This window comes from Zingiber officinale, chromosome 1A (assembly GCF_018446385.1).
Source record: "Zingiber officinale cultivar Zhangliang chromosome 1A, Zo_v1.1, whole genome shotgun sequence".
Lineage (NCBI taxonomy): Eukaryota > Viridiplantae > Streptophyta > Magnoliopsida > Zingiberales > Zingiberaceae > Zingiber > Zingiber officinale.
Window position 1 is genome coordinate 144,404,576 of NC_055987.1, and position 26,625 is coordinate 144,431,200.

General features: G+C 35.3%; 2 protein-coding genes across 6 annotated transcripts; both read left to right on the forward strand.

Annotated features, from left to right (window-relative positions):
* The first annotated feature begins 249 nt into the window (after positions 1 to 249).
* Positions 250 to 14,122, forward strand: LOC122037343 (mediator of RNA polymerase II transcription subunit 15a-like). 3 transcript variants are annotated; one of them, XM_042596785.1, is made up of 11 exons: positions 250 to 603; positions 3,849 to 3,960; positions 4,470 to 4,584; positions 5,345 to 6,721; positions 7,740 to 7,810; positions 9,199 to 9,273; positions 9,394 to 10,809; positions 12,377 to 12,721; positions 13,167 to 13,358; positions 13,430 to 13,518; positions 13,601 to 14,122. In XM_042596785.1, the coding sequence occupies exons 1-11, from the start codon at positions 485 to 487 to the stop codon at positions 13,800 to 13,802; spliced, it is 4,113 nt and encodes a 1,370-aa protein (XP_042452719.1). In that variant the 5' UTR covers positions 250 to 484; the 3' UTR covers positions 13,803 to 14,122. The 3 variants fall into 3 exon arrangements, with proteins under 3 accessions (XP_042452719.1, XP_042452725.1, XP_042452732.1); XM_042596791.1 differs by having other exon boundaries at positions 5,363 to 6,721; XM_042596798.1 differs by lacking the exons at positions 13,430 to 13,518; positions 13,601 to 14,122 and having other exon boundaries at positions 13,111 to 13,184.
* Positions 14,123 to 14,820: 698 nt separating this feature from the next.
* Positions 14,821 to 24,613, forward strand: LOC122037361 (ubiquitin carboxyl-terminal hydrolase 24-like). 3 transcript variants are annotated; one of them, XM_042596816.1, is made up of 8 exons: positions 14,821 to 15,168; positions 15,902 to 16,034; positions 16,110 to 16,552; positions 16,644 to 16,831; positions 19,365 to 19,612; positions 21,358 to 21,500; positions 23,875 to 24,051; positions 24,250 to 24,613. In XM_042596816.1, the coding sequence occupies exons 1-8, from the start codon at positions 15,154 to 15,156 to the stop codon at positions 24,436 to 24,438; spliced, it is 1,536 nt and encodes a 511-aa protein (XP_042452750.1). In that variant the 5' UTR covers positions 14,821 to 15,153; the 3' UTR covers positions 24,439 to 24,613. The 3 variants fall into 3 exon arrangements, with proteins under 3 accessions (XP_042452750.1, XP_042452758.1, XP_042452742.1); XM_042596824.1 differs by having other exon boundaries at positions 15,902 to 16,552; positions 24,240 to 24,401; XM_042596808.1 differs by having other exon boundaries at positions 14,822 to 15,168; positions 15,902 to 16,552.
* The last annotated feature ends 2,012 nt before the right edge of the window (positions 24,614 to 26,625 follow it).

The following is a 26,625-nucleotide window of genomic DNA, read 5'->3' on the forward strand; positions in this document are numbered from 1 at the left end:
AAATAAACAAAAGATTTAAAATTAATTTTAATTTGTTTCTAGTTTAGTAATTAAAAATAATAAAAAAAATTATAAAAATATTATTTAATTAAAAAAATGTATTAATTTTTTTACTGAGATAGTTAAAAAATGTATTGGGATAGATTTTTTTATTAAGATAATAAAAATTATTTTTATATTATATTGCATCAATAAGCAAAGTAGGTCAGGATTTTTTTACCCACAAAGAAGGAATATAATTAGTGAGTACGATTCCGTCTTATATGAGGAACGGGTCTTCCCTCGATCGGTTGATTCCCCCACGTCCTTCGTCGTCCCTTCCTCCCTTCGTCGTCTCTTCCTCCCTTCGTCGAGCCTTCGTCTTTTGTATCCGCTTCCGTACTCATTTCCCCCTGTATCTCACGTCCGATCTCCTTTGAGCTCCTTTCTGTGAGATTAATTTTAAGTCGTTGCGTCCATAAGGTTAGGGCATCTGGTTAGATCGATGGAGGGGAACAGTTGGAGGCCGGCTCAGGGGGAGCCACCGTCCATGCCAGATGCGAGCTCCGGTGACTGGAGGAGCCAACTCCAGCCCGAGGCGCGCCAAAGAATCGTGAATAAGATGTATGTGGGATGCCCTAATCTCCCTCTAAATTTTACTCCTTTTGGTGACTGGATCATCGTCGTGGGCAATTGCTTCAATTCGATCATTGAATTAATCGATATTTGACTTTGAAATATTTCTTGGGGTCGAATTAGGTGTCTGCGTACTTTTTTTTTTAATAACAAAAATCAATTTCACAACTACTGTCTTTTATTGGAACATATGACGCATAGATTCTTGTAAGCAGGATGAGCTATTTGCATTAAAATAGCTGAAAAGAAACTGGCTGTGGAGAGACTGATTTAGTTCTGATAATATTTATGCTTAATTGTCCAACAGTTTGGTCTACATGACATGGGTGGTCATAGAATTTGTTTCTTTCTTTCAAATATTGCTATTCATATAATAGATGGTCTAAACTTTATCTTCACGATTAATAGATTATATTGCTTTATTCTCTCTTATATGTATTTACCTCTTAGCTTAACTTTATCAAAGAGGTGACTTCTTGCCAGTATTCCAAAAGTACATGAACTTGTTGTCTCTACTGTATGTCTAGTGTGGCCTCTCAGTAAATTCTGTTACTTGATTGATTTGAGGATTCATGAAATTGGCCACCATATTCTAAAATAATTCAATCTAGAAAAAGCTATACACTTATTGGAACCCCATTTGATTATTTTGAAGCATTATCAATTGCACTTGAGCTCAGATGTAGACATTTTCTAATTTGAGGAATGCACATTCCTCCTGTTATTTGGACCTTATAGAGGCTAGCTGTTAGAGTCATACTCTACACATAATTTATATCATATATGTTTCAATTAACTTGTAAAACAATATAGTTCTTAAATGTAAATGGGAAATGATAAGAACATGATAATTGGATTAAACTAAAATACAAATTTTATTTTGTACGATTCTAGAAATAAAAGCGGCAACACATTAAGAGTTCAATTTGACTAACTAAATCTAAATTAAACCCATTATATTAGTAATTAAATTGAATTTTTTACAAAGGAGGAATGATATGCTGGATTTTGTATTTTAAAGAGGAGTATAAAGGTTGAATAGAGTGGAATCTTGAAGTCACTGATGAGATATAACAACAACAACAACCAAAGCTTTTCCCACTAGGTGGGGTCGGCTATATGAATCTTTTTACTCCATTGTGCTCTATCTCCTACTATATCATCATCTATATTTAAATAAAATTTATCTTGTTTTATTGTTGCTAATCAAGTCTTTTTTGGTCTTCCTCGTTTAATATGCATGTTTATCATAGTTTCACATTGCCTAACTGAAGCATTTATTGGTCATCTAAATACATGTCCGTACCATCTTAAATTTGTCTTGCGGAGTTTTTCCTCAATAGATGCAACTCCGACTTTCTCTCTAATGTTCTCATTGCTTATTTTGTCCATCCTCGTATGTCCACACATCCATCTTAACATCCTCATCTCTGCATCTCTCATCTTCTGCTTATGTGCTTGAGTCATAGCTCAACATTCAGCTCCATATAACATAGCAAGTCTAACTGCGGTTTTATAGAACTTACCTTTAAGTTTAAGAGGTATTTTACGGTCACATAAAACATTCAACGCTCCCCTCCATTTCAACCATCCTGCTTGTATTTTATGTAACACATCTCTCTCAATCCCTTCATCGTTTTGCAAAAATGATCCTAAATATTTAAATCTCTCGATTCCGGGTAACTCGTCTTCTCCTATCTTAACAATTATCTCATTATTTCTAATATTGCTAAATTTAAATTCTATATATTCTGCCTTTAATCTACTAAGCTTAAAATCTTTCCTTTCCAGTGTTTCTGTCACTGATGAGATGGAAGAAAAAAAATCATATCATGCGGAGACAAAGTAAACGACGATTGTCACTAGTTGGGGCTGAGATTCTATTCACCAACAAAAAGAGATATATGAGTTTGTTTGTAGGATTAGAATGAAGGATCATAAGATCTTGCAATTTAATTAAAATATTTTAGAATCACATTTGCCATTTATCATTTGTGCTTTTCAATATATAGGATTAGTATTAAGAATATCTTAGACATTATCGTTCTAGTATCATGAAGTCTAGTATAATTATTCATATAGTTGTCATTTTAAAAATGTAATACAATCCTTAATGATCCATTTTTATATAATGAATAACAACCTATAATTATAGGATTGATGATAATGTGAACGATTTTAAATGATTCTTTTACCTAAGAGTTAAAAAGAATCAAATATAATTTTAAAAAAACTTTCTCAAATGATATGACAAAAAATTCATTTGTAGGAACACTAAGTATACACATAATTCGATTGTAAATTTATATGACCCTGACATAATTTAGATCCTATTTATGATCTGGGTTGTTAGGTTAGAGTGGATCATAAAGATCACAAGATCCTAAAGTCTAAATTGTAATCTTGACTACCTTGACGATAATTAATGTGGACTTGACATTTAACCATCATTGAGAAGACTGATTCTCTGTCACATCCAACATAGACTGAGTTAAATTGATAGTGACTTAAGAATCATATTATTTCTAACTCGTCTATCATTTGACAACAATTATTTTTCTATGTTGCTTATTTCATTTCAATATTTAATGGAATGAAAGAAACAATAATTTGCACATTGTCAAAGGAAGTTATGGACCAATATGTTTTTGTTATGAATCAAGTTTCTCCATAACTGTTCTGAGTAAAATAGAACTATTTTGTAATTTAAACTTTGCAATTCACAATTTGATATGGTTTATAATTCGAAAATTCACCAAAATGATTTATGAGATGATCCTAAATTTGACAACCATGTTATGGGCATCTTTCATGCTTCTTGTTCACATTTCTACCTATGTTTATATGCCTGTTTTTACCCCTTTCCATCATCAACTATACTATTGTTAATAAATTTATATGTGCTTTTTCTTAAGTTATAAAACTGTCTTCATCAGTTTTCAGTACAATTGTATTTATTAATAAAAATTAAAGTGCTATTCTCTTTTAATGAACCGAACCTGCAATATGGTAGCCTTTTACATTTGGTTCTTTCTTCAATCATTTTCTCTTAGACTTTCAATTTCTAAACATGTTTTGTCCATTTTATGTGCATTTTGGACCATATCTTTGCGCTTATCTACTGCTCAGATATTATTTTTCATTCACATATCAAGTATCTACTATTCCATTGGTCCTTGAACATTTGTGCCCATAATTTTTGTAGTGTAATACTTGAATAATTTTTATTTTAGAATGGAGACTTTGAAGAGGCATCTTCCAATCTCTGTGCCTGAAGGTCTAAATGAACTTCAGAAAATTGCTTTTCGGTTTGAGGACAAGATATATACTGCAGCTGCAAATCAGGTTGATCCTGTTATATTGTTCATTTACTCAGCTATCTTGGCCTGGTTTGTTCTTGCATGCTTTTACTCTGCTACATTAATGCGTAACTTTTGCTTTAAAGTTATTTCATGTCTTATGAAAATGAACACTATTGTCTTATGAAAATTTCAGTATCAACAAATGAAATGTAATAATGTAACTTTCTTTATGATCTCTTGTTAGTAATTATTTTTGTCTTCTTTTTCTCTGTGTCCTCAAATAACTGAATATGCTCTTTCTTAGAAATTTATCCTTCATAAAGAACTTCACAGCGCCCACACCTGTGGGCTTGATGATCAAATTGTACTGGTGTTAGTTTACTGCATATTTGTTATTTAGATATTTTTGGATGATTACTTAGGTTTCTAAACTATTGGTTATCTTTATGTATGCTATTTCCAAGAGGGAGAATCAGTAGTCTATGCTTTCTTTCTCTTGCCTTTTTTTTTGTTAATATTCTGATGTATTCCTCTAACACTATAATATCTCAGTCTGATTATTTGAGAAAAATTTCTCTAAAAATGCTGTCAATGGAGAGTAAGTCTCAACATCCTGGAGGACCTGGACAAATCAACCCATCTATTAACCAGAATTCTGTAGATCCAGGTATGTATTCTAGAAATTTTTGATGGAAATCATAGATCATATTTGTTTCTATTTCTACATGGAAAACATATCTCTATGCCTAACAACTCTAATATTTAATCACTTAGAGCATCCTCATCAGTTACCCTATCCAAAGATTTTACCTTAAATTTTAGATAGGGTGGCTAAAAAATCTTTGCATTAGTTACCCTATCCATTCCCTAAATTTAGATTTGATGAATAGTGATTCTCTAAATTTAGGGAATGAAACCACTACCCTAAAAATAAAATAATATTTCTTTTTAATCTCTCTCCTTCCACTCAATCTTTTCAATCTCTCTCCTTCCACTCATTCTATAAATATAATAATAAAAAAATAGAAGAAAGAGAAGAAAATAATAAAAAATTAAGGATGATGGAAATTTTAGGGTAGTTGATGTAGTGTGTAGTGAAAAATGATTGTCTAAATTTAATAAAGTGAGTCATTTACCCTAAATTTTGGATATAGTAATAGGGAAATTGATGTGGATGCTTTTACATCATATTTCTGTTTTCTCTATGTTTTTTGGTCTAGATTTACCATGTCTTTATAGGTTTATTTCCTTTACATGAAGGTAGTTCTTGTTAAGCATAGACCAAAATTAGAATCCTGGTCTCATGACATTCCTACAACAACCAACAACCAAGCCTTTTCCCACTAGGTGGGGTCGGCTTCTCATTACATTCCTCATTTTTTTTTTAAATCTATTTTTTCTCAGTTAATTAAATATCCTTTTTACAGCATCTATTGGTTTACCAGCTCAAGTTAGTAACCAAGGGCAACCTATTACTACCGTGAATCCATCATCAACAAGGCAGCAACCTCAGAATATGCAGCATAACTCTTCAATTGGGTCACAAACTACTTCCAGTCTACCTTCTGCATTGTCATCCATCGCTGGTCTCAGTCAGTCCACTATATCCAGTGTGAGCCAGTCTTCTAGCTTGAACATGACTGGCATATCACAGAATTCTATCTCAAACTCATTGGGGCAAGCTGCAGCAACAGATATCTATTCAACTGCACAAAGGCAAATTCAGGGAAGGCAGCAACAACAAGTGCTTTCCCAGCAGCAGCATCAATCACAAAACCAATTTGTTTACCAACATCAGCATCTCCAACAACAGTTACTGAAACAGAAACTTCAACAATCTGCATTTTCACAATCTCATGTTCAACAGCAATCTCTCTTGCAACAAACAGCACAACTGCAATCTTCTCAACAGCCTCTATTACCAATAGCATCTAATCTTCAGTCAGGCCAATCCGGTATCCAGCAAACACAATCTGGAGCGATCCAGTCAGTTGTTCAGTCTGGCCTATCCCAAAATCCCTTAAATTCAGTTCAGCAATCAGGACAGTCTTTGCTTCAACAACATCCACAACCAGTTTCCAGACAACAACAACAACAACAATCACAGTCTAACATCCTTCAACAAACGCCACTGCAACAGCAGCAAATGTCAGCTCCTCAACACTCAAATTTACCGATGCAGCCACACCAGCAGTTAATGGGTCAGCAATCAAGTATCTCAAATGTTCAACAGTCCCAGATGGTTGGGCAACAAACAAGTGTCAATGAAATGCAGCAACAACCACAGCGAATGTCAACTCAACAGCATAATCTTTTAAGCATGCAACAGTCCCAGCATTTATTGAATCAACAGTCAATGTCTTTACATCAGCAGCAGGTGCTAGGCTCTCAAACTAACATTTCAGGGCTTTCTCAGCAGCAGCAGCAGCAACAACAACAACAACAACAAATACTTGTACCATCATCTAATGTATCAAATATGCAGTCACATCAGCGCCCTATGCATATACTTCAACAAGCTAAGCCTGCTGTACAGCAGCAGCAGCAAAACCAACAGGCACCTTTGGCAATGCTACAAGCACAAGGTCAGCCTCAGAATCAATCTTTACAGCAGCAACAGATTTCTCATATCCAATCGCAGTCGGCACCACTTCAACAACAGTTAGTACAACATATGAGTTCATTGCAAAGAGATATGCAACAAAGAGTTCCAGCTTCTGGTTCCTTACTTTCCCAGAATGCAATTGAGCACCAGAAGCAATTTGTTCAATCACAAATAGGGATTTCAGAGGTGTCCTCTAGTTGTAAGTCATTACATTTATTATTTTGTGTTCTTCCTTGAAACTTTTGAATGCCTTAACATATCTTCAATTCTTTACCTAATTTATATTGATTGGTGACCATCTTACCAATTATTTTGCTCATTTTTTTCCCTTCAATTACATGGTGTCAAGTTTCTATGATATTTTAGGGGCTGCTGCAATTGGATTGGCAAGGATATGATACAATGTTACAACACTAAATTCAATTACAAATTCACAATTCAAAAGGCCATTATGGCTAGATCTCAATTTTTGCATTAGGATATCATTGATGTTTTATTTACCTGATATGGTACAGAAGGCTATTATAGATAGATCTCAATGCTTTGATGTAGTTGATTATGAGAGAATCTGTAACCTCATAGCGGATCATTTGGGGCTTCGGAGTTTTCCTTTATTCTCATATTATTGGATTGGTTGGACTAACAACTATGAAAGTGCCTAGGAACCTTTGACTGATTTAATCCATTGTGATGGAAATGCTTAGTCTACTCGACTAAACAGGACCTCCTAGCAATGTGTGCTTATGTTGATTTTCATTCTGCTTTCCTCCATGTTTCCCAATCTCCAATCAATTCAAACAGGACGCGTGAGAGTAAAAACACTTGATCCCATTATGAAGACCAATATGTTGAATAAACTTTCACGCAGTTGGAACCATATTTACTGAATGACGCCTATTGAAACTGCTTGGCAGTGATCTATGCTACTTACCGGAACACCCTAACAATCCTGGCACTGAACTACTTACTAACTCGGTAGGAACACTTAGCTGGAACATCCCTGCTATTAGGAAAGATAATTAGGGCACTCATCATTACAATGAATTGACTTTCTAGTGATTCACTTATAACAATTCTGATTTTTACTATGTTGTTGACTTCTGTACGTTTTTTAGATAGTGGGCTCTTCTGTGCATGTACCTGGATGGTAACCTTAGTGGTCTGGCGAGTGCAATTGTCGGTTAGTTGCTGACCTTGGACTTCTCTTATTTTTACAGCAACACTGGATTCAATAGCACCAACAGGACATGTTGCAGTTGCTGATTTGCAGGAGGAGATCTACCAAAAGGTTTGTAACAAATGAAATTTCGCTTTTTTCTTCTGTTGCTGACCTTTTGCTCCTTAACCTGTCCATTATCATTGAGTTCATTTGTAATAGTATGCTTATTTGAAGTTGAAGTTGTCTACTTAGTTCTAGTTTCTTTTTTCTTTTCATTTTATTTTTCAAGAAGATTTGATTGGCAAATTGTAAGAGAAAATTCAATGGCTTAGCAAAGTATATCTGGAAGGTGCAAAATAATTGTGTTATCTTTATTAATCAAGCTATATGGAGCATGGATGCTTCAAAATGATCCACGACCTTGTCTTTGGCGGAATACAGCAATGCTCATGGAAATACATTGTTTGGTAGTTTAAAACTTTAAATTTGTCTCAAAATTTGTACTTACCCTCCTACTATTGATTATGTAAAAATGTTACATATCTTCCAGAAGGCTTCAAAATATGCTTACTTTCAAATTCAGTTATGCTTTATAAAATATGTTTCCAATACTTCAACTGACCTTTTAGTTCGTCACATGAATTCATGAAGGCAAAATGTTATGTTTTTGTGATGGTGGTATTTTTTATTTTTATTTTTAATTACACAACTATCTGGGTTTTGATACATAAATTATTGAGTTTTTGCTAATTGACATGCTGTCAAACATTACCATCTTCTGGCAAGTGTATAACAGGCCATCTCGTTTTTTTTTATCTCTTTTCTGTGCATATGGCTTTGAAAGATGATTGATCTATTTTTGAATTGAACAAGTTGAATTCATTAGGCTACAGTTTTGAGGAGTAAATGTTGGGGGGAGATCAAAAGGAAGGCAACAAATATAAATGACGACTAACCATATGACTATCTAGATCTGGTTGGTAGAACAAGTTTTTGTTAAATAACCCCTAACACTTGTTGATGCTGATATATGGCTTTTCATGATAAGCTGTGTTTTGTTTTTAACATATTGCTTGTTCCAAATTATCTATTTCATCACCCTTTTTACGAACCTTATGACATTAGCTAGATCTTGTTGGTAGCATTATATCTTTGTTAAATAATCCCCTAATAGTTGTGAATCGTGATATATGGCTTGATGTAATAAGTTAAGTTTGTTTTTAGCAGCTTACTTGTTTCATATTGTTTATTGAATAGGGAATAGGATGGGAATCCATAGAAAATCAAATCCTCCATCCAGATTTACTCTCTTCTTTGGCGTTCCAAACTCCTATCATATACTTGCTATTTACATAATTACTTTGTGTTTTGACTCATGACGTTGCTATGCCTAATGTACACAAACCTACACGGCGATGCATGCTTCCATTACAGTGTCATCATAAATCAAGCTTCCTGATGAAATTATTTATTCATTGATTGTTGAAGGTAACCAATATATTCTTCATTTGTGGCAGATTAGGTCCATGAAAGATATCTACTATGCTGACCTGAATGAGTTTCACCAACGAATTTGTATGAAGTTGCAGCAGGTAATTATCCTGTTGGTTCTTGAGATACTTGCACCTACTTTAACCAGAAGTAAGCAAATAAATCCAACTTTTCTGATATCACATTGCTTTGTTCTTTGTCTTGTATTTTGCATGTTTCAGAATGATGCTCTGCCATCAGCAAAGGCAGCAGAACAATTTGAGAAAATGAAAAATTTTAAGATGATGTTAGAACGCACATTGCAAGTATTGCAGTTATCCAAGGCTAATATCAGTCCAAATCTGAAGGATAAAATTCCTATGTATGAGAAGCAAATTCAAAATATTCTATCTTCAAATAAGAAAAAAGTTATCCCTTCACAGGCACCCGGACAGCAACAATTTCAGCATCCCAGTAGCCATTCTCAATTAGTGCAACAGCAGCAACAAACTCAAATTTCTCAATTGCAACAACATGACAACTATGCAAATCAACAAAATAATATTCAGGGTTCTTCAAATTCAATGCAGACACCTGCTGTGCAAAACATGCAACATGGTTCTGTGCCATTATCTGCACATTTTGGTGTCACAACTCAACAGAATATCTCAAATGCATTACAGACTGGTTCGACAATCGATCCTGCCCAAGGAAATTCTTTTAGTTCATTGCAGCAGGGAGCAATTGCTCCTATGCAGCAAGGTGGTCTGGTATCGGCCCATAATTCCATTGCTCAACAGACCAATGCTAATGCTATGCCAAATGGCTCATTGAGTTCATTGCAAAACAATGTAAATACCAAGCAGCCAAGTTCTAATGTGATACAACAGCAGCATTTCAAACAGGAGCAGCAGCATCTGATGTCAAATCCACAGCTAAAGCAATTACAACAACGACATGTGCAACAACATTTGCTGCAGCAACAACAAAAGCAGCAACAACTTCAAGCTCAACAGCCTCTGCAGCAACAGTTGCAGCAGCAACAACAAAAACAACAGCAAACCTCTCAGATGCCATTGCACCAAATGCAACAGATCCATCAATCAAGTGAAGTCGGTGACTTGAAGTTGAGACAAGCACCTGGCATTAAGCCAGGCCTTTATCAACAACATTACTCAACTACTCAAAGACATGGTTATCATCAAGTGAAACCAGGTGCTGCTTTCCCAATTTCATCGCCTCAAAATTTTCAAGCCTCATCTCCTCAAGTTTCTCATAATTCTTCTCCTCAAATTGACCAGCACACTCTGCTATCATCTCAAATAAAATCTGGAACACCTTTACAGTCAGCTAACTCACCTTTTGTCCCATCTCCATCCACTCCTATAGCCCGCTCCCCAATCCCAGGTGAATCTGATAAACTTTCTAGCTTCACATCTCTACCTAATGCTGGACATGTTGGACATCAACAAACAGCTATAACACCTCCTCAATCTCAATCTCAATCTCAATCTCTTGCTGTTGCTACACCTGGAATATCAGCTTCACCTTTGCTGGCAGAATTTACATCTCCAGATGGCAATCAGACTAATGTTCAAAATTTGGTTCCTGGGAAAGCAAGTGCCACAGAGAGGCCTCTTGAACGTTTAATAAAAGTGGTTAGTAAACTTTCAGCATCTTGTTAAGTTATATGCTTACCCATATAACATGAGTTTCATAACTTATATTATGTCATGCTTCACATGATAATTGAAGTTTTTTCCTTTAATTTTTACATTCATATAATTTTTTTCCTTCAAGGAGTTATTCAAGGAAATGCCATCAGTAACTCCACCTTTCAATAATCATTGGTTTGCCTAACATAGCAGTCATAATCAGGTTGATTATTGATTTCATGAAATATAAGGATGCATCTGGTAGGGCGGAATGGAATAGGAAATAGGAGTGGTTCCCCCTATTATTCTATTCCATTGTTTGGATGGCCATCCATTTTGAGGAATGACTCATTCTGTGCTACAATTTAAGATATGGAAAGTTTCACTCCACCTTTATCAAATATATTAGCTATTGACAAGTTATCATTTCAAAACTAAAATGAAGATACATAAAATGAGTGAATTGGATGGGGCAAATGAGCTGATTAGACTAGTTGGTCCGAATACACTGATGGACTAGGTGGGCGGTGGGCTGGTTGAGCTAGGCAAGCTGACATGCCCATAATGTCAAGTTGGTTTGTTCAGTTGGACCAATTGGGTCAGGTGGATCTATCACGCCAATCAGACCTAGTGAAATGCACGGGATGCATGTGTTAGGTGAACCAATTAAATGAGCATTTTGGGTGGGTCAACCGAATCAAGTTTGTCGAAAAGACAGTGGATTGGGCACATTAACTACTTCTATTGTCATCTTGCTTAGATATGACAACCTAGGTGGCCGCCCTTTTTACATTCTAATGGATTGCTACTTTGATTTGGTATAAATCCTCCTCTTTGATTTGGAATTGATCCTTAATTAAGAGGCTGGATAAGCATTGAATTAGTGATCATCATTGTAGAAATGATGATCTGGTTATCTTTGGAGAATTCTTATCATAAGCTGCTGAATTTAGTTGTTCTTAATTTGGCTTGATAATAATCGTTGCTGGATAAGATTCGTATATCCAACCTCAGATTGCTGCGATGTTGGTTTTTGTCATTTATTTGCTTTCTACATACTTTTAATTGATTATTGTACCAGATTATATCAGTGTCACTGTAACAACCCATATAGTCCTTTTGTGTTTGTCTCTGGATTCTTATGTCTCCCTTACTCCTAGATTGCATCCTTCACATATCCTTAAGCCAAGACAATTGTGATAACTGTGGTGAGTCCTAACTTTTTCTCTGGCGTGGTAGCTCGATGGATAGTTTGATTGAACAGTTCAGAAGTGAAAGTCTTCATTGAATGCCTAAAATAGTTATTCCTGGAAGACCTGAATTGTTCTCTTCTGGCCTATCTCTGTGCTACTCTTTTTAGCATGAAAGCTTATGTATCAAACATATTGTAAGAAGTTTCAATACTTGATATGATTATTGTACCTCTTTATTATGGCCGGTCCTTGTATTTTGTAGTGAAAGCCTGATTCTATTAGGAGTTACCCTATTTGTGTAAGTAAACTAGGACATTCTTGAAAATTTTACAGTATCAACAATATAACAACCACATTCTCTTTGAATGCTATTTCAGTTACAATCATCAACACCCAAGGCTCGGAGCTCAGCTGTTAGTGATATTGGTTCTGTTGTTAGCATGATAGACAGGATAGCTGGTTCTGCACCAGGTAATGGTTCTAGAGCTGCTGTTGGTGAGGATTTGGTTGCAATGACAAAGTGTCGTTTACAAGCCAGGAGTTTCATGTCTCAAGATGGAAGTGCCACTACAAAGAAAATAAAGCGTGATACAAGTGCCATGCCCTTGAATAATGTTTCATCTGCTGGTAGTATAAATGATAGCTTTAAGCAATCTTATGGTCTTGACACATCTGAACTAGAGTCCACTGCTACATCACGTGTTAATCGACAAAAAGTTGAGGTGTGATTTCTGTTCGATTGTTTTTCTTGCAAGTGAATTCTCCTACAAGCTTATTTTGTTTAATATTGTTTAGTTCTTTAGTGTTGATTTTCTTGCTGTCTGGATATTTCTATATTGCATATAATTTATGATTCCAGAATTTGCTTAAATTTCTTTTCAGCTCTCTTCTCTATTTTGTGCCCATTATAAACTTGGTAAACTAACACTATTTCCTTTTTTGCTCATTGATTATGGCTGTATAAGAATGGTCTTATTAGAAGTGCATAAAATCTTTAACTGATACTTTTGAGATAAATACATGGCATCTGGAAATGTTTCTCTGCATCTTCTCTTGTTGTAATGGTTTTTTTCTCACCCGTCTCTTGCTCATCTATGAATTTTCTATCTAGATCTTTTTTGAGCAATTTTCAGCGCTGTTAGATCACAACACCACGGGCAATTGCAGGTAAACCATGCCTTAATTGAAGAGATAAGGGAGATAAACCAACGGCTAATTGTTACCGTCGTTAACATTAGTGAGGAAGGTACTGATTCAATTTCTGCTGCTTCGGAAGGTGACGGAACAATAGTGAAGTGTTTCTTCAATGCTGTGGCTCTATGTCCAAGCCTAAAGTCTCAATTTGTCTCGGAAGATATGGTCAGTTTTAACATTGGAAACATATCATATGCATGCTAGCATCTTACTTTTGGCCCATTTTGGTTGCCCAGGGTCCAATTCTACCTCTGAGATTGCTTGTTCCTGCTAATTATCCCAAATCTTCCCCTGTTCTTTTAGACAAGCTTCCAGATGAACAAAGGTATGACAGTTGTCAGCCAATCCAAAGTCAAACTAGTGATAAAACAGCAAACTGACAATTTTATTTTCATTTTAAAATGTAGGGAATCGGACGACCTTTCTGTGAAGGCTAGATCAAGATTTGTCATCAATCTTCGCAGCTTGTCACAACCAATGTCACTAGGAGAAATGGCAAAGACGTGGGATGCTTGTGCTCAAAGAGTAATTACTGAGTATGCACAGCAGACTGGCGGAGGTACCTTCAGCTCAAGAAATGGTGCTTGGGAAAATTGTGTAGGTGCTTGATTGCAAATGTTTGACGTTGCAGTGTCTACGGTCATTGGAAGTTGAAGAAAGTGTGCTTTTTGATGGTTTTATTTGATTCCTGTTGTAATCCATATTTATCACTTGTAGTGCACGGCTGTAAAGCTGGTATGTTAGGGGAAGTTTAATAGGATGATGCTTGCACGATGTGATTAATTTGTCTACTCTGGTAGCAGCAGATCAGACGGTGTTTGTTTTTCATGGGCAGTAGATATCCATATAATTAAATAGCATGCAATGGTAAAGGTGTAAACAAGTGTGTTCAAATTTGATTATTTATTTATTTATCGAACTTGTTCTAATTTATTTATTAAAAATTTGATTGCATTTGAGCTGAATTTAAGTTTGTTAGTCACCAGCCAGACCGGAGGGAATAAAAAACCATAACAAATGTGCCCTGCGTTGCTGTGTTCTGGCCATGATGTACCTTGACTCTTCCTCAGCTAACTTCATTTAGTTTATTTTGTTGGCTTGAGCCATAGTTGGACTTGAGCTAGGTGATACCTCGATTTTAATTTTTTAATAATATTTAATAAAGATATTAGTATAGGACATAACTAAGTTGGTATAAGTTTTTTTTATTACTCATTGGACATACGTGTTGTATATATAATATAATATATGAATATATAATATAATATATGAAAACGTGTAAATTAATTAGATTTGATAAAGGTGCGGTAGTAATATATATTTTTATATAAAAAATAATCTAAAAATTATTAAAAAAATTTAAAATTATTTTTCATGAAAAGAAAAAAAAGATAATTTAATTTTAAATTTTATCAAAATTAGTTACTATTTAAAATATTTATACAGTTAAAAGACCGTACATTTAATAATTTAAAAATATTTTGAAAAATCTAAGCCTGCTTTGGAGTTTCCCTGATAAGAGTTTATTTCTTACAATTAAATTTATTAATGTTGTCATTTTTTTTATTTATTAATTTTTTTTCATGGCATGGAAATTTATCACTAAGTGGTTGATCAAATACATAGAATCTCTGCACGATTGCCCTCTCTCTCTCTCTGTCTCTCTCACACTCTCTCTGTTCCAACTGCTCCTGCACCTGGATGCTCTTCCAGGTGGTCCGAAGGGAGGCCGGTTTGCTCACTTGATGCTATCCCTGCTTTCTTCGTCTCGCCTTTGCCGCGTCTCTTTCCCTTTGATGTCTTCCCCGTGCGTCTCCGTTGATGGCGTCCTTTCCACCGGGTTACAAACTCTAGGTTTCCTTGGTACTATACGCGTTGTTCCTTGCTTCGATTTGAAGAAAAAGGAGGCTTCTCTTGATACAATTCGATCTGTCAGAGGTTCTTTGTTTTTCTGGGCGAGATGAGTGATCGTAAGGTAATTCGTGCTGTAATTTTTGCATTTTGGTAGCACAACCTGAGAATTTTGGCTACTTATTACTTTCCTGGATTTGCAGTTTGAGGGATTAAAAATTCTTCAATGAATTATCACCATATGCAATGATGTTTTAAAACTGTCTTGGAATTGATATACCCGTAGCGAATTGGCATTCGTTATTTTAAGGGATAGAGATATCGTTGATAGTGTATCTTTTTGTGTCCAAATTGAATTGTTTTGGATAGTGATGAACATATGTTTGTGTGGTTTGGTCAAATAAACAAAAACAGTTTTGAATGCTAAAAAGCTGAAAGAGAGTTAAGAGAATTACTCAGCCACATGTGGGTTGACCAAATCTTGCTTCGAAACGGACAATAAAATCATCGTCTTTGGAGCATAGTTGTGAAGACAGATGTAACAGCTTCCAATGAAGGATTAAAAGTGCCCTAAGGACGCTTGTGATGTTGGAAGTCTCTCCATATAACTGACAAGGGCACTTCTGGTGTTGAGTTGTTAGAGCATGAAAGGTTTATCTGAAGACATGTTCACTTTTTGTGATCGGTGGTGGTGGAAGTGTGTTTGTCTTGCAATTGATGCTTAACATTCTAAAAATAGGAATATAAGTTATTAATATTATCCATCATGACATGCAAAGTTTCAAACTGATATTTCATGAATTGTTATTTGCCTCTGATACCATATATTTACATCGTTGTCTGCCTTTTTTAAGCAGTTCATCATGTTTGGGTCATTCACTGAAGATGAGACTAGATTGTTTCAGAGTCAATATTTCAATCGTACGCACTCTTTGGATAAGGCTGGACAGCCATGTGGGTCATTGGACCTTACCTCAAATTTGTATAAAGGTTCTACTAACAGACCAAAGGTTGATACTTCATCTGAAAAATCAGAAGATCTTAATGTTTCAGATGATATTTCAGATCTAATATACGTTGAAGAAGCTGTCAAAGTAAATGACAGCTTACAGAAGGTTACAGTGGCCCAAACAAAGGGATCAACCATTGATTCTTGCCAGAGTTATAGGTTGATAGAGACAGGGAAGGATGCCTTAGGTGTAACGTCTCTCTGTGTAACTGACAAGGGCAATTCTGGTGTTGACTTGTCAGAGCCAAAGGACCAAGAAGGATGGATTCAAACATCAAATCCTGATACTTTTAGTCCCTTTTCTTTGGCAGTTGAATGCCCTAAGGCAGATGTCCCAAGAACATGGGCTGAGAAAGGGGGAACAGCTGAAAGTATTCGGCCAAGAGGTTTAATAAATTTAGGAAATCTGTGTTTCTTAAATGCAACATTGCAGGCACTTTTGGCTTGTTCACCTTTTGTCGGGCTTTTGCAGGATTTGAGGAATAAAAATATTTCTAAGGTTCTGATGATATCAATCCATTTCTACCTTTTCATCTTTTGTTGATGTTCTTTTCTATAATCTTTATTTTGTTTACTTTATTCAACTTCAGATGGACTATACGACATTGTATGCATTTGTTGAATTTATCTCTGAGTTTGACATGCCTGATAACTTAAGTGCAAAGGCTAGTGGAAAGGCATTCCTTGAAAGTGGAAAACCTTTTAGTCCTAATATGTTTGATGTGGTTCTGAAAAGATTTACTCCAGACATGCCAACTGGTATATCAAGCAGACCAAGGTTTGTTAATTAATTGCTATGTTCCATTATTACTATTTTATCTTAAGCTGTCATTTGTCTGGATTGGCACATGTATGTTGGACCCTAAGAGGAATTTGTTTGAAAAATCCATGTGTTCCCTTAATTTGTGGTTTTATGGGACAATTTTTTATTTTTTTTAAAATATTACTGGCCAATTCACTTAACTGATTGGCTTAGCTAACTGAATATGCTAGGAGATAATATATCTCATACCATGTTACTGAACGCTCTCTGAAATCCACCATAGTTTAATTTTTTTGCTGTATTATCTAGGGAAAAAAATCTTCAGCTTGTTTTGTTTTAATGTTTCGCTCTATCTATAAAAGCAGCATATTGCATATTAAAACGATCTGTTCACTTCACAAAATGCTTACATGCATCTCTGACATTTTGTCATACCTAACCAACTTTTCATATCAGCACAATGAGGATTCTGAGTTACAGTTCTGTCTGACTAATTATTCCTAAGCTGCTTTGATAAGTTATTTGCTCTTGCCAAAATCAGATAGTGGTCGCTCAGTAATAGATAAAACACACTCCTCAATTGGGGAAATCCATATTTAACCATTCTAGGTGGTCTTAGTTGTTAAACTAACTAAATATATGAAAGTCAAGCTTCAAGTCTAGATTCTAGTCCTCTAGCACTGCATCAGTTGACCAACAATATTGAAATACGTCACACATGTACCTTGATTCAAATATTTGCAAGTATTTTATACTTCAATCTATACTATAAGTTGAAGCATCCTAGGCAATTTTGCACCGTTCTTTTACAATTTGCCTTAGGAGAACAAACTTCAAATTCCTTTTCCCTGAGTTAACAATCATTCATCACATTTTAGTGATGTTCTCCGAATGAATGTTACACATGTGGTAGACCATGAATGTATGATCTCTTTGTCACAGAAGATGAAAGGTAAACTCATGCTTTAAAATACGAGGGGAAAGGATATTAAACTTAATTTTGCCAAACCTAAATCAAGGCTGCAAGTATCCCATCCTGAAAAAGGAATTGAATGTTCTAAAATATTGGCAACACTAGTGCCCTAAGAAATAGCAACCAAAGCTCCACCTTCAGAGTCATCCTCCCCTAAGAATGAATCCCAAGATACAATTTCAATAATCACTTTATGTCTCATTTATCTGAACTTTATGAGGAAAAATAGAGACTTAACGATGTAGCATCAAAACTAAATTTTAGACCCTTTTAAAGGCCCCAATGAACACAAAATAAGAAAAAAAAAAATATTCTGGAAAAAGACATATCTCATACCTAAAAAACTTAATTGAACTTGGAAGATATCTCCTGTTCTCTAACTAGACAATTACTTAATCAAAACACTTCCTTAAATAATTTATTCTCTTAAATAAAGCAATTTACTGAAATAAACTCTTATAAAATCCAAAACTAATAAAAATTCAATTCCTAATTTGCTTCATTCTCCCCCACATCAAGGGCTCTTGGTGAGTGGGCCACATCTTCACTATGGATGTCTTTTTCTAATTTGCATCAGTAAACAATTTTAGAAGTATACACATGAAATATACTCTTGTAAAATATATTCGGAATCTTTTAAATTTTACCAAAATTTTTAATTCTAATTTCATGCTTGATTACTCCACTAATGCTGTTTATATTCATGTTAATTTAGAGCTCATAATTCCTCTTTTATTAATCCTTATCTTTTGTCTTTTCGTTTGATCCTTTACTTGCGCATGATTAAACCAACACCAACAGTCACTTTACCACTTGCCATTAACTTGTTGTCTAGTTTTCTCCCTAGTGTTGTGATAAAGGATGACTTGAGAAAAATCTACTTAACCAAAATATTTATATGCACATTTGATGTAAGTGTTGCTATGCTGTAGCCTTTTGTAGAGCTTGGATAAAGCTCATCTCAGATAGTCAGGAATCAGAAGATTATTTAGTACTAAAAAATGAGAGTCATTGATTCAATTTTGGGAATCAGCAACCTAAAGAAATCTTTCTTCTTGAAGTCTGATTGTTTTAGATTGAATATAATTATCAAGTGTCATTCTCGCTAGCCAAAAAAAAAAAATTAATAACAAGAGGTGGACAGAGTAGAGTGAGCCTGGGAAAATGATGGGGTTGGTTTTGCAACTGGATAGGGATCTCAATAGATCCAGGATAGCCCGGAGATGGTAAATCTACAAACTTGTCCCTCTGCACCCACATTCCTAGTGTTGTGATAAAGGGTGACCTCGTGTTGGCCCTGGGACAGGTTGGCGGGAGCTGGGGACGAGCGTATTCGTCTTTTGCCACCATGATAAAGGATGATCTGAGAAAAATCTACTTAACCAAAATATTTATATGAACATTTGATGTAAGTGTTACTATGATGTAGCCTTTTGTAGAGCTTGGATAAAGCTCAACACAGATAGTCATGAATCAGAAGATTTGTTCTTGTATGATTTTTCTAGTAAATTTAACTAGATGTTCAAGAATGAAGTATATTTTTGGTGATTTGACTTTGAATTATGCATTCTACAGACAAGAAGATGCCCAAGAGTTCTTAAATTTTATCATGGATCAAATGCATGATGAACTGTTGAAACTTAATGGTAACTTCTCCAACAGAAATTATGGTGAAAATGCTCTCATTTCTTCTACTGAAGATGAAGGGTGGGAAACTGTTGGACCAAAGAATAAGTCTGCTATCACCAGAACTCAGAGCTTTATGCCATCACAGCTAAGTGCAATATTTGGAGGCCAATACAGAAGTGTGGTGAAGGCAAGAGGTGAGATATGCATTCAGTCTCTTTCTTGCGTGCAGATAATACAGAACCCATGCTTGTCCATATTCCAGACCTTTTGTTCCTATAGAAGTTCTTGTGGTGGTATATTTATGTGTAGATTCTTGTAAGCACTACATAACAAAAGTTCGACCTTGTTCATTTCTCTTTTTTGTTTGCTTTATAATGCAGAGAGGTTTGATATTCATATTTATCAGAATACTCTTTAAAGGTTGTTGTCCAACTCTTGAGCAATATATTTATTTAGTGATCTTCCTTAGCTTTTCACTCAGTTGCCATTTATCTCCTATGATGCATGCATCCTAAACAACTGGAGTGAAGTATTGAAATTAGTTATTTCTACTCTGTTTTGATTGTTTTCCCTCTATTGCTTTTTGTTTTACAATTGTTTGTTGAAGTTATTTGTAGTCATAAATTGGACAAGTGACAGGTTGTGTTTATGGTTGGCATGATTTGTAAACTGACAGAATTTGATAGTTCACTGGAGTTCATTTAAAAAAAAAGCATCCTTTTACTGATAGATATCTATTAATTTGCTTGTTAACTGTGATGGGTTTGTACCCCTTTAATCACATATAACATGGTTGTCAGTAAGAATTATAGGATTTGTGATTCCTATCATAAGAAACATTGCAATTCCATGCAAAACAATATGGCTTTTACATATGAATTGAGGATGAAAAAAAATTATGACAATTCAATTCAATTTAATATGATTTGATACAAAGAAAAAATTGTACACAATGGCACAATGTTGACGATAACCAAGGTAGACTCCACAATAACAATACGGGCAAAATCAATGGATGATGGTGACTCAAAAGTCAAGTCGTACCAAAGTCTTCATCCATTGGATGATAATATTTTTCTCTCTCAAAATATTGAATGATGAAATTTCTTCTTATTCATTGAGATCAAATAAATTATAATTTTTTTGCATTGTTTTCAAATACAAGATACGTGCATGTATATTGTATATTTTGTGATGAATCATCAACTTCCATCTAAGCTATTACACTATTAAGTAGAGTATCCATTATTTTAAATAGAATTCCTTTTAACATACTCTCTCTCTCTCTCTCTCTCTCTCTCTCTCTCTCTCTCTCTATATATATATATAGATATATATATATATAGGGAAATGTTACCCTACACATCCATAGGTGAGCACCCCTTGAGCACCTAGTGTTAATTTTTTTTTAGGGTTTAGGGCATAGTATTTAGGCTAAAGGAAGTGAAAATAAAAAATAAAAATTAACACTAGGGCCCCTCCTCCTCCTCTCTCTCTCTATATATATATATATATATATAGATATAGACACACGCGCATGCGCACGCACATGCACACAGACACACACGCGCACACACAGACACACACACACACACAATTCTCCGTGGTCCATGATTCGAACAACTTTTGAAACAATTCATGATAAGAACCTAACTTTGACAGCCTTGCTTATTAATGTTTAACACTAATTTGCATATTCTGAAATATGATCTCAAATTTTTTTTTCTCAATGCTATTTGCTTTTATAGTTTAGTGTCTTCTGTCCTATTGGAGTGCTGCTATCTCCATCTTCTTTAATAACTTTGGGGCTTAACATGAGTGTATTCTCCACTGTCCCTTTTGAAATATAATTGAATATCTTATAAGTTCAATATATTTCTTTTCATTTAGTATCAATTTTATTATCATCCAGATCATGGATTAACTATTTGTGGTTCAGGAAAGAAGGCTTCAGCTACAGTTCAGCCTTTCCTATTGCTCCACCTTGACATATTTTCCGAGTCAGTGAATACTATTGAAGATGCTCTACATCTGTTTGCTGCTTCTGAAAGTCTTGAAGGATATAGAATATCAGATGGCTCAGTATTACTTTAGCTTTTAGCTTTCTGCTTAGTTATTCTCAATTTTTTTTAATAATCACCCGAGTTACATAGTTGAGTGCGATTAGTTTTTACAATGCTTCCCTAGGTTTGTGATTTACTGAAATATGTGATGGATTATCCTGAATTGGCTTCTTCTCTTGGTTATGTACTTATGTGGGACAGATGGAGTACACTTAGTTCAACCAAGTCCAAATGTGATATATCACATGTGCTCTCATTTTAGGGTGCTCTATTAAATATTGGTGAAAACCTGCGACAATTTATGTTTTGAGTTGCTTATAGCTTAATGTTACCACAAAAACAATTGTAGTCCCACCTAGGTCGTTTCTCCGAATAGGTATTACTCTGCTTCAATGCGTTTAGTAACACAAATTCAGCATTGAGAATTATTCCTGTGGCATAAAATTATTTGAAAATATATTTAAGAAATAATAAATATTAGAGGTGTCTACTGAAACATTCCAGGTTTGTCACTTTTTAGTGTAATTACAATTATCAGAAAGAATAATAAAAAACATTAAACATAAAAAAAGCAAACAATTTTTTTTTTTTTGGTTTTAAAAGTTCTCAGTTTCTTTATACAATATGGTCTACTACCACCATTCATGAAAATGGACTGTATTCAAATGATCAAATTAAGTTTTAGTTTATTAACTCAAAAAAGGTATATATATCTTTTTGCACTAAAATCCATCCTATATCTTACAAGAGCTAAACTTTGATTAATTTTCTTTTATGTTGTTATCTATGGTTTGCTCACCTGAATGCTTGTCACATGAAAAAATTGTATAAAGGGACTCCAGCAAAGGAAGTGTCTGTGTAATTTAGACTTCTAGAGTAAATCCAGGATCTTCATAATCTAATATTCAAAGGGTTGAGGATTTATATTGACCTCTTCCTCTGTTATTTTAACCCTCCTGGTCCATTCATGGTTAATATTCCCCCCTTTTTTTCCCTCTTCTACTCCACCCCTGGCTTTTGAGAGTTGCCAAATGGCATATTATTCTGTCATATGATTCTACCAAATAGTTGGTTATAGTCAAATCAGTGATAGGTTGTCTCAAGTTAAATAGGTTTATCCAAATTGGCAAGTGCATGGGCGGGGGCCCACAGAGGTAATGAAATCCTATGCCGAGTTTCGGCCCCCCAGCCACTATAGTCATGATCCCATGCACTTGCCAACTGAGCCAGTCCTAGGGGATAAGCCATTCAAGATAAACCATTTGGCTGTTGTTAATGATGACCATATGGGGTTGCAAGTGTTTTCCCCATTTCTCTTTGGAAAATTCACCTTCATACTGATTGATTGTCTGCCTGAACAATGATCATCCAGAAGTGTATAAAAAAAATGGATTACCAAGTTGAGTATGACTTGAACCTACTTAGTGAAACCAGATTACTATTTATCTTGCACACCATGCAGCTTTCCTCATCACTGTACATGTCCTGGTAGATAGTTGTTCAATGCATGGACACTTGTTCTTGTAGAGTGCAACTCAGTGTCATGATTTGAACCTATAGAGTGAAACCAGGTAAATATTTAAAGTGACAAACCATGCAGCTTTCCTTGTCACTGTACATGTTCTGGCAGATTGTTGCACGAAGTTATGTTGGTAGATTGCGAATGCATGTCATGATCTCAACCTATATAGTGAAACCAGAATTACTAGCTAAACTAACAAACCATGCAGCTTTTCTAATCACTGTACATGTCCTGGCAGACTGCCGTTTGATGTCATGAACCATAGTTCTAGTAGATTCTGACTCCATGTCATGCATATTGTTCAGTGAGAATACATGCCATTGGCCACGACACTAGGAAGTAGGAATCAATTAGATACATTTCGAACAATTTTGTTCTTATTTTAGATTCTTTTGGTATTCTTAGAATCTGCAACTTTCTCATTTTTAATTATTTCAGCTTTGTTTATCATTTGGAAAAGTAACATCTTTCTTTCGTGGTGAAAGGTGGAAAAGATATTTGGAACTCATGTTGATAATGATGAGTGCTTTTGCCATAAGCATAAGATAACTTTTTGTTTATGATAAGATATACTATATTATAATTCCTCCTTTTGAATTATTAACCCATTGGCACACCTCTAACTCATGATCATGTCATTCCATGCTAGTATGATCTCAAGGTTTACTATCGTATACTGACAGAATGCAACAAGCGAATGCTAACCGAGGTTTATTTCAACTTCATGTACCAGCCAGGAACTGTTTATTTCTCTTAGGTGTCTCTTCATGTTAGACCAAATAGAAAGAACAAAATAGGGTTCAGATTTTCATGCTTTCCAATTTTTTGCTATTATCTGGTTTTTACTTTTGGGAGACCACCTCATTTGCAGGCTGGTTCAGTTAGTGCCAGCAAGTCAGTGAAAATACAACAACTGCCCAAGATAATGATATTGCATCTCATGCGGTTTAGCTATGGAAGCAGAGGAAGCACAAAGCTGCATAAGCCTGTTCATTTTCCACTTGATCTGATTCTTGGGCGTGAGCTCTTAGCATCACCAACTTCAGAGGTAAGTTTGTTTTTTACTAGATTCTTCATCCCTGTAGAGTGTATCCATTTCAAACCTTCTATGTTTATGTCAAGTGTTCAAATTGATTCTTGCTACACTTCTAAGAGGAATCTGGCATGCTGGATATAATCTTGTCAAAGCTTGAATTTACCCTCTTGTTACTGGAGATTCGTCTAAGTTGATTTTAGTTCCTTTCAGAGCCGAAGATATGAACTTGTGGCGACTATCACACACCACGGTCAAGGGCCTTCACATGGTCACTATACCACTGATGCAAAGACTTCTACCAGCCATTGGCTTCGTTATGATGATTCATCAGTGATGGCCATCACCGCAAACAAAGTCTTGGACGACCATGCTTATATTTTGTTTTATAAACAAACTTAGCTTATGTAATGGTTTATCTCCTTTTGATCATGTTTATCATGAACATTTTCCTGAGCTAATTTTGCATGACTACTCTCCATATTTAGTTGAGGTGAATCGCTATTCCGAACTGAATATTATGCATTGCCAAAGTTGTAATATTTAGTTTCTTCAATTAATACTCTTTTTTGACTTACGTTTTACTTTGGATATTTAAAGATTGAGTCGGACGGCATTCATAAATCATAATTTTCTATTCTAAACCATATATAGTATATTTTGATATTTTCATTTAGGATTGAGTGTCGGTATATTCCATGTTCCAGTGGGGTAGTTGAACAAAATACCTTATTCATCGATTCTACATTTCCTTTTTATTCATTGATAACATTGAAATTGTGAGTAACTTTTGTTATGACCCTAAACACTTTTAAACTAGACATTTGAGACCGTTAGTAAATTTAAAATATTATTTACAATCTCAAATGTCCAATTAAAAAAAATAACAAATTGGCTGCTACGAACACTTAATTGTGATTGCTGATTAGCCCTCACTGGGTTTTATGTAACTTTCCGCTTCTGATCCTTGCCCAACCTCAACAAGAACATTGGACTCCCTTCACATCCAACGCAACTAATAAACTGCGAATGAGTTAAAAGTTTCGCCGACGCGAAAGACTTAGTAGAAAGGACACAAATTGCCACTCAAGTCATCTAATTTGTGGTAGAATCGTCGCCGACATAGAAAGCCGACTGTGACCCTCGCTCTACTTTGGTTAGAGATGGCAGATTTGATGTGCGATGTAATTTGGTGGCTACCTGGGAAATGAAAAACTGAGTCAAGATGTCAATGGAGAAGGCCGAAGATGTTACCGAGTTTGTGGAATCAAAAGTCGGACGGGGGCTCGTGATGTTTTAAGAAATGTTTTGAATCAGCTAGGACCAAAGGATTTAGTCATCTGAGATCATTTGGCAGTGCCTATCTATCACACCTTCTATGACCAAACTAATTAAAGCTTTTCCCTCATCAGGATTTTGAATAGCTCCTGCTGTGTGCGATTTTCGTAGTGGAATGTAGTGATGACCTGGTCCAGGGAAGACCGGGACTGCATCGTCTCTTACCCTTATAAACTCATGGAACAGTGTCTGATGCGTAACATGGACCAAAGAGGTGGTCGTCATGAACCCCGTGCCGATGGTTTGATTTAATTAATTTACTGTCAGCGAGGAAGAGACGGTTGAAAATTGAACCAACACACAAGTAAATAAATTATTTGTCTTATACTAATAATAACAACATTACAACACCCTTTTTGTAGATCACTCACAATTCTAAGACAAAGAAGAAAAATAAAAAATTTTGACTCATAAATTGATACTTGATTGATGAATAAAAGTAAATATAAGATAGAGTATTTATAGTACTCTTCATACAATCTGGACCGTTCAATTAAATTAAATCCTAGTCATTGAAATTTTAATTCTTATCCATGAAATGAGAAAAACACTCTTGACCACATATTTAATTTTATCTTTTACCAAATCGTCATCTTTATCTATTAGAAAAATAAATAATTAAATAGCAAATTTTATCTATAACTCTTATCTTTTATTGGATAAGTTTTATCCTTTATTCGGGTTGGAGTTGATATTTAACACTCCCCCTCAACACCAACCCTTTGTACTATGCTGAGTTGATCACGAAACCTTTTGAATTTGCTGGCGCTCAATGGAGAAGGCTGAAGATGCTACCGAGTTTGTGGAATCAAAAGTCGGACGGGGGCTCGTGATGTTTTAAGAAATGTTTTGAATCAGCTAGGACCAAAGGATTTAGTCATCTGAGATCATTTGGCAGTGCCTATCAGTATCACACCTTCTATGACGAAACTAATTAAAGCTTCTCCCTCATCAGGATTTTGAATAGCTCCTGCTGTGTGCGATTTTCGTAGTGGAATGTTTCGTGATGAACCTGGCCCAGGGAAGACCGGGACTGCATCGTCTCTTACCCTTAGAAACTCATGGAACAGTGCCTGATGCGTAACATGGACCAAAGAGGTGGTCGTCATGAACTCCGTGCCGATGGTTTGATTTAACTAATTTACTGTTAGCGAGGAAGAGACCTCCGTCACAAAGGGATGAGGCCCGTTGTAATCCTACAGGATGAAGCTTGCCTCCAGCACACTGTCAGTCCAGAAAGGTAAATCAAGA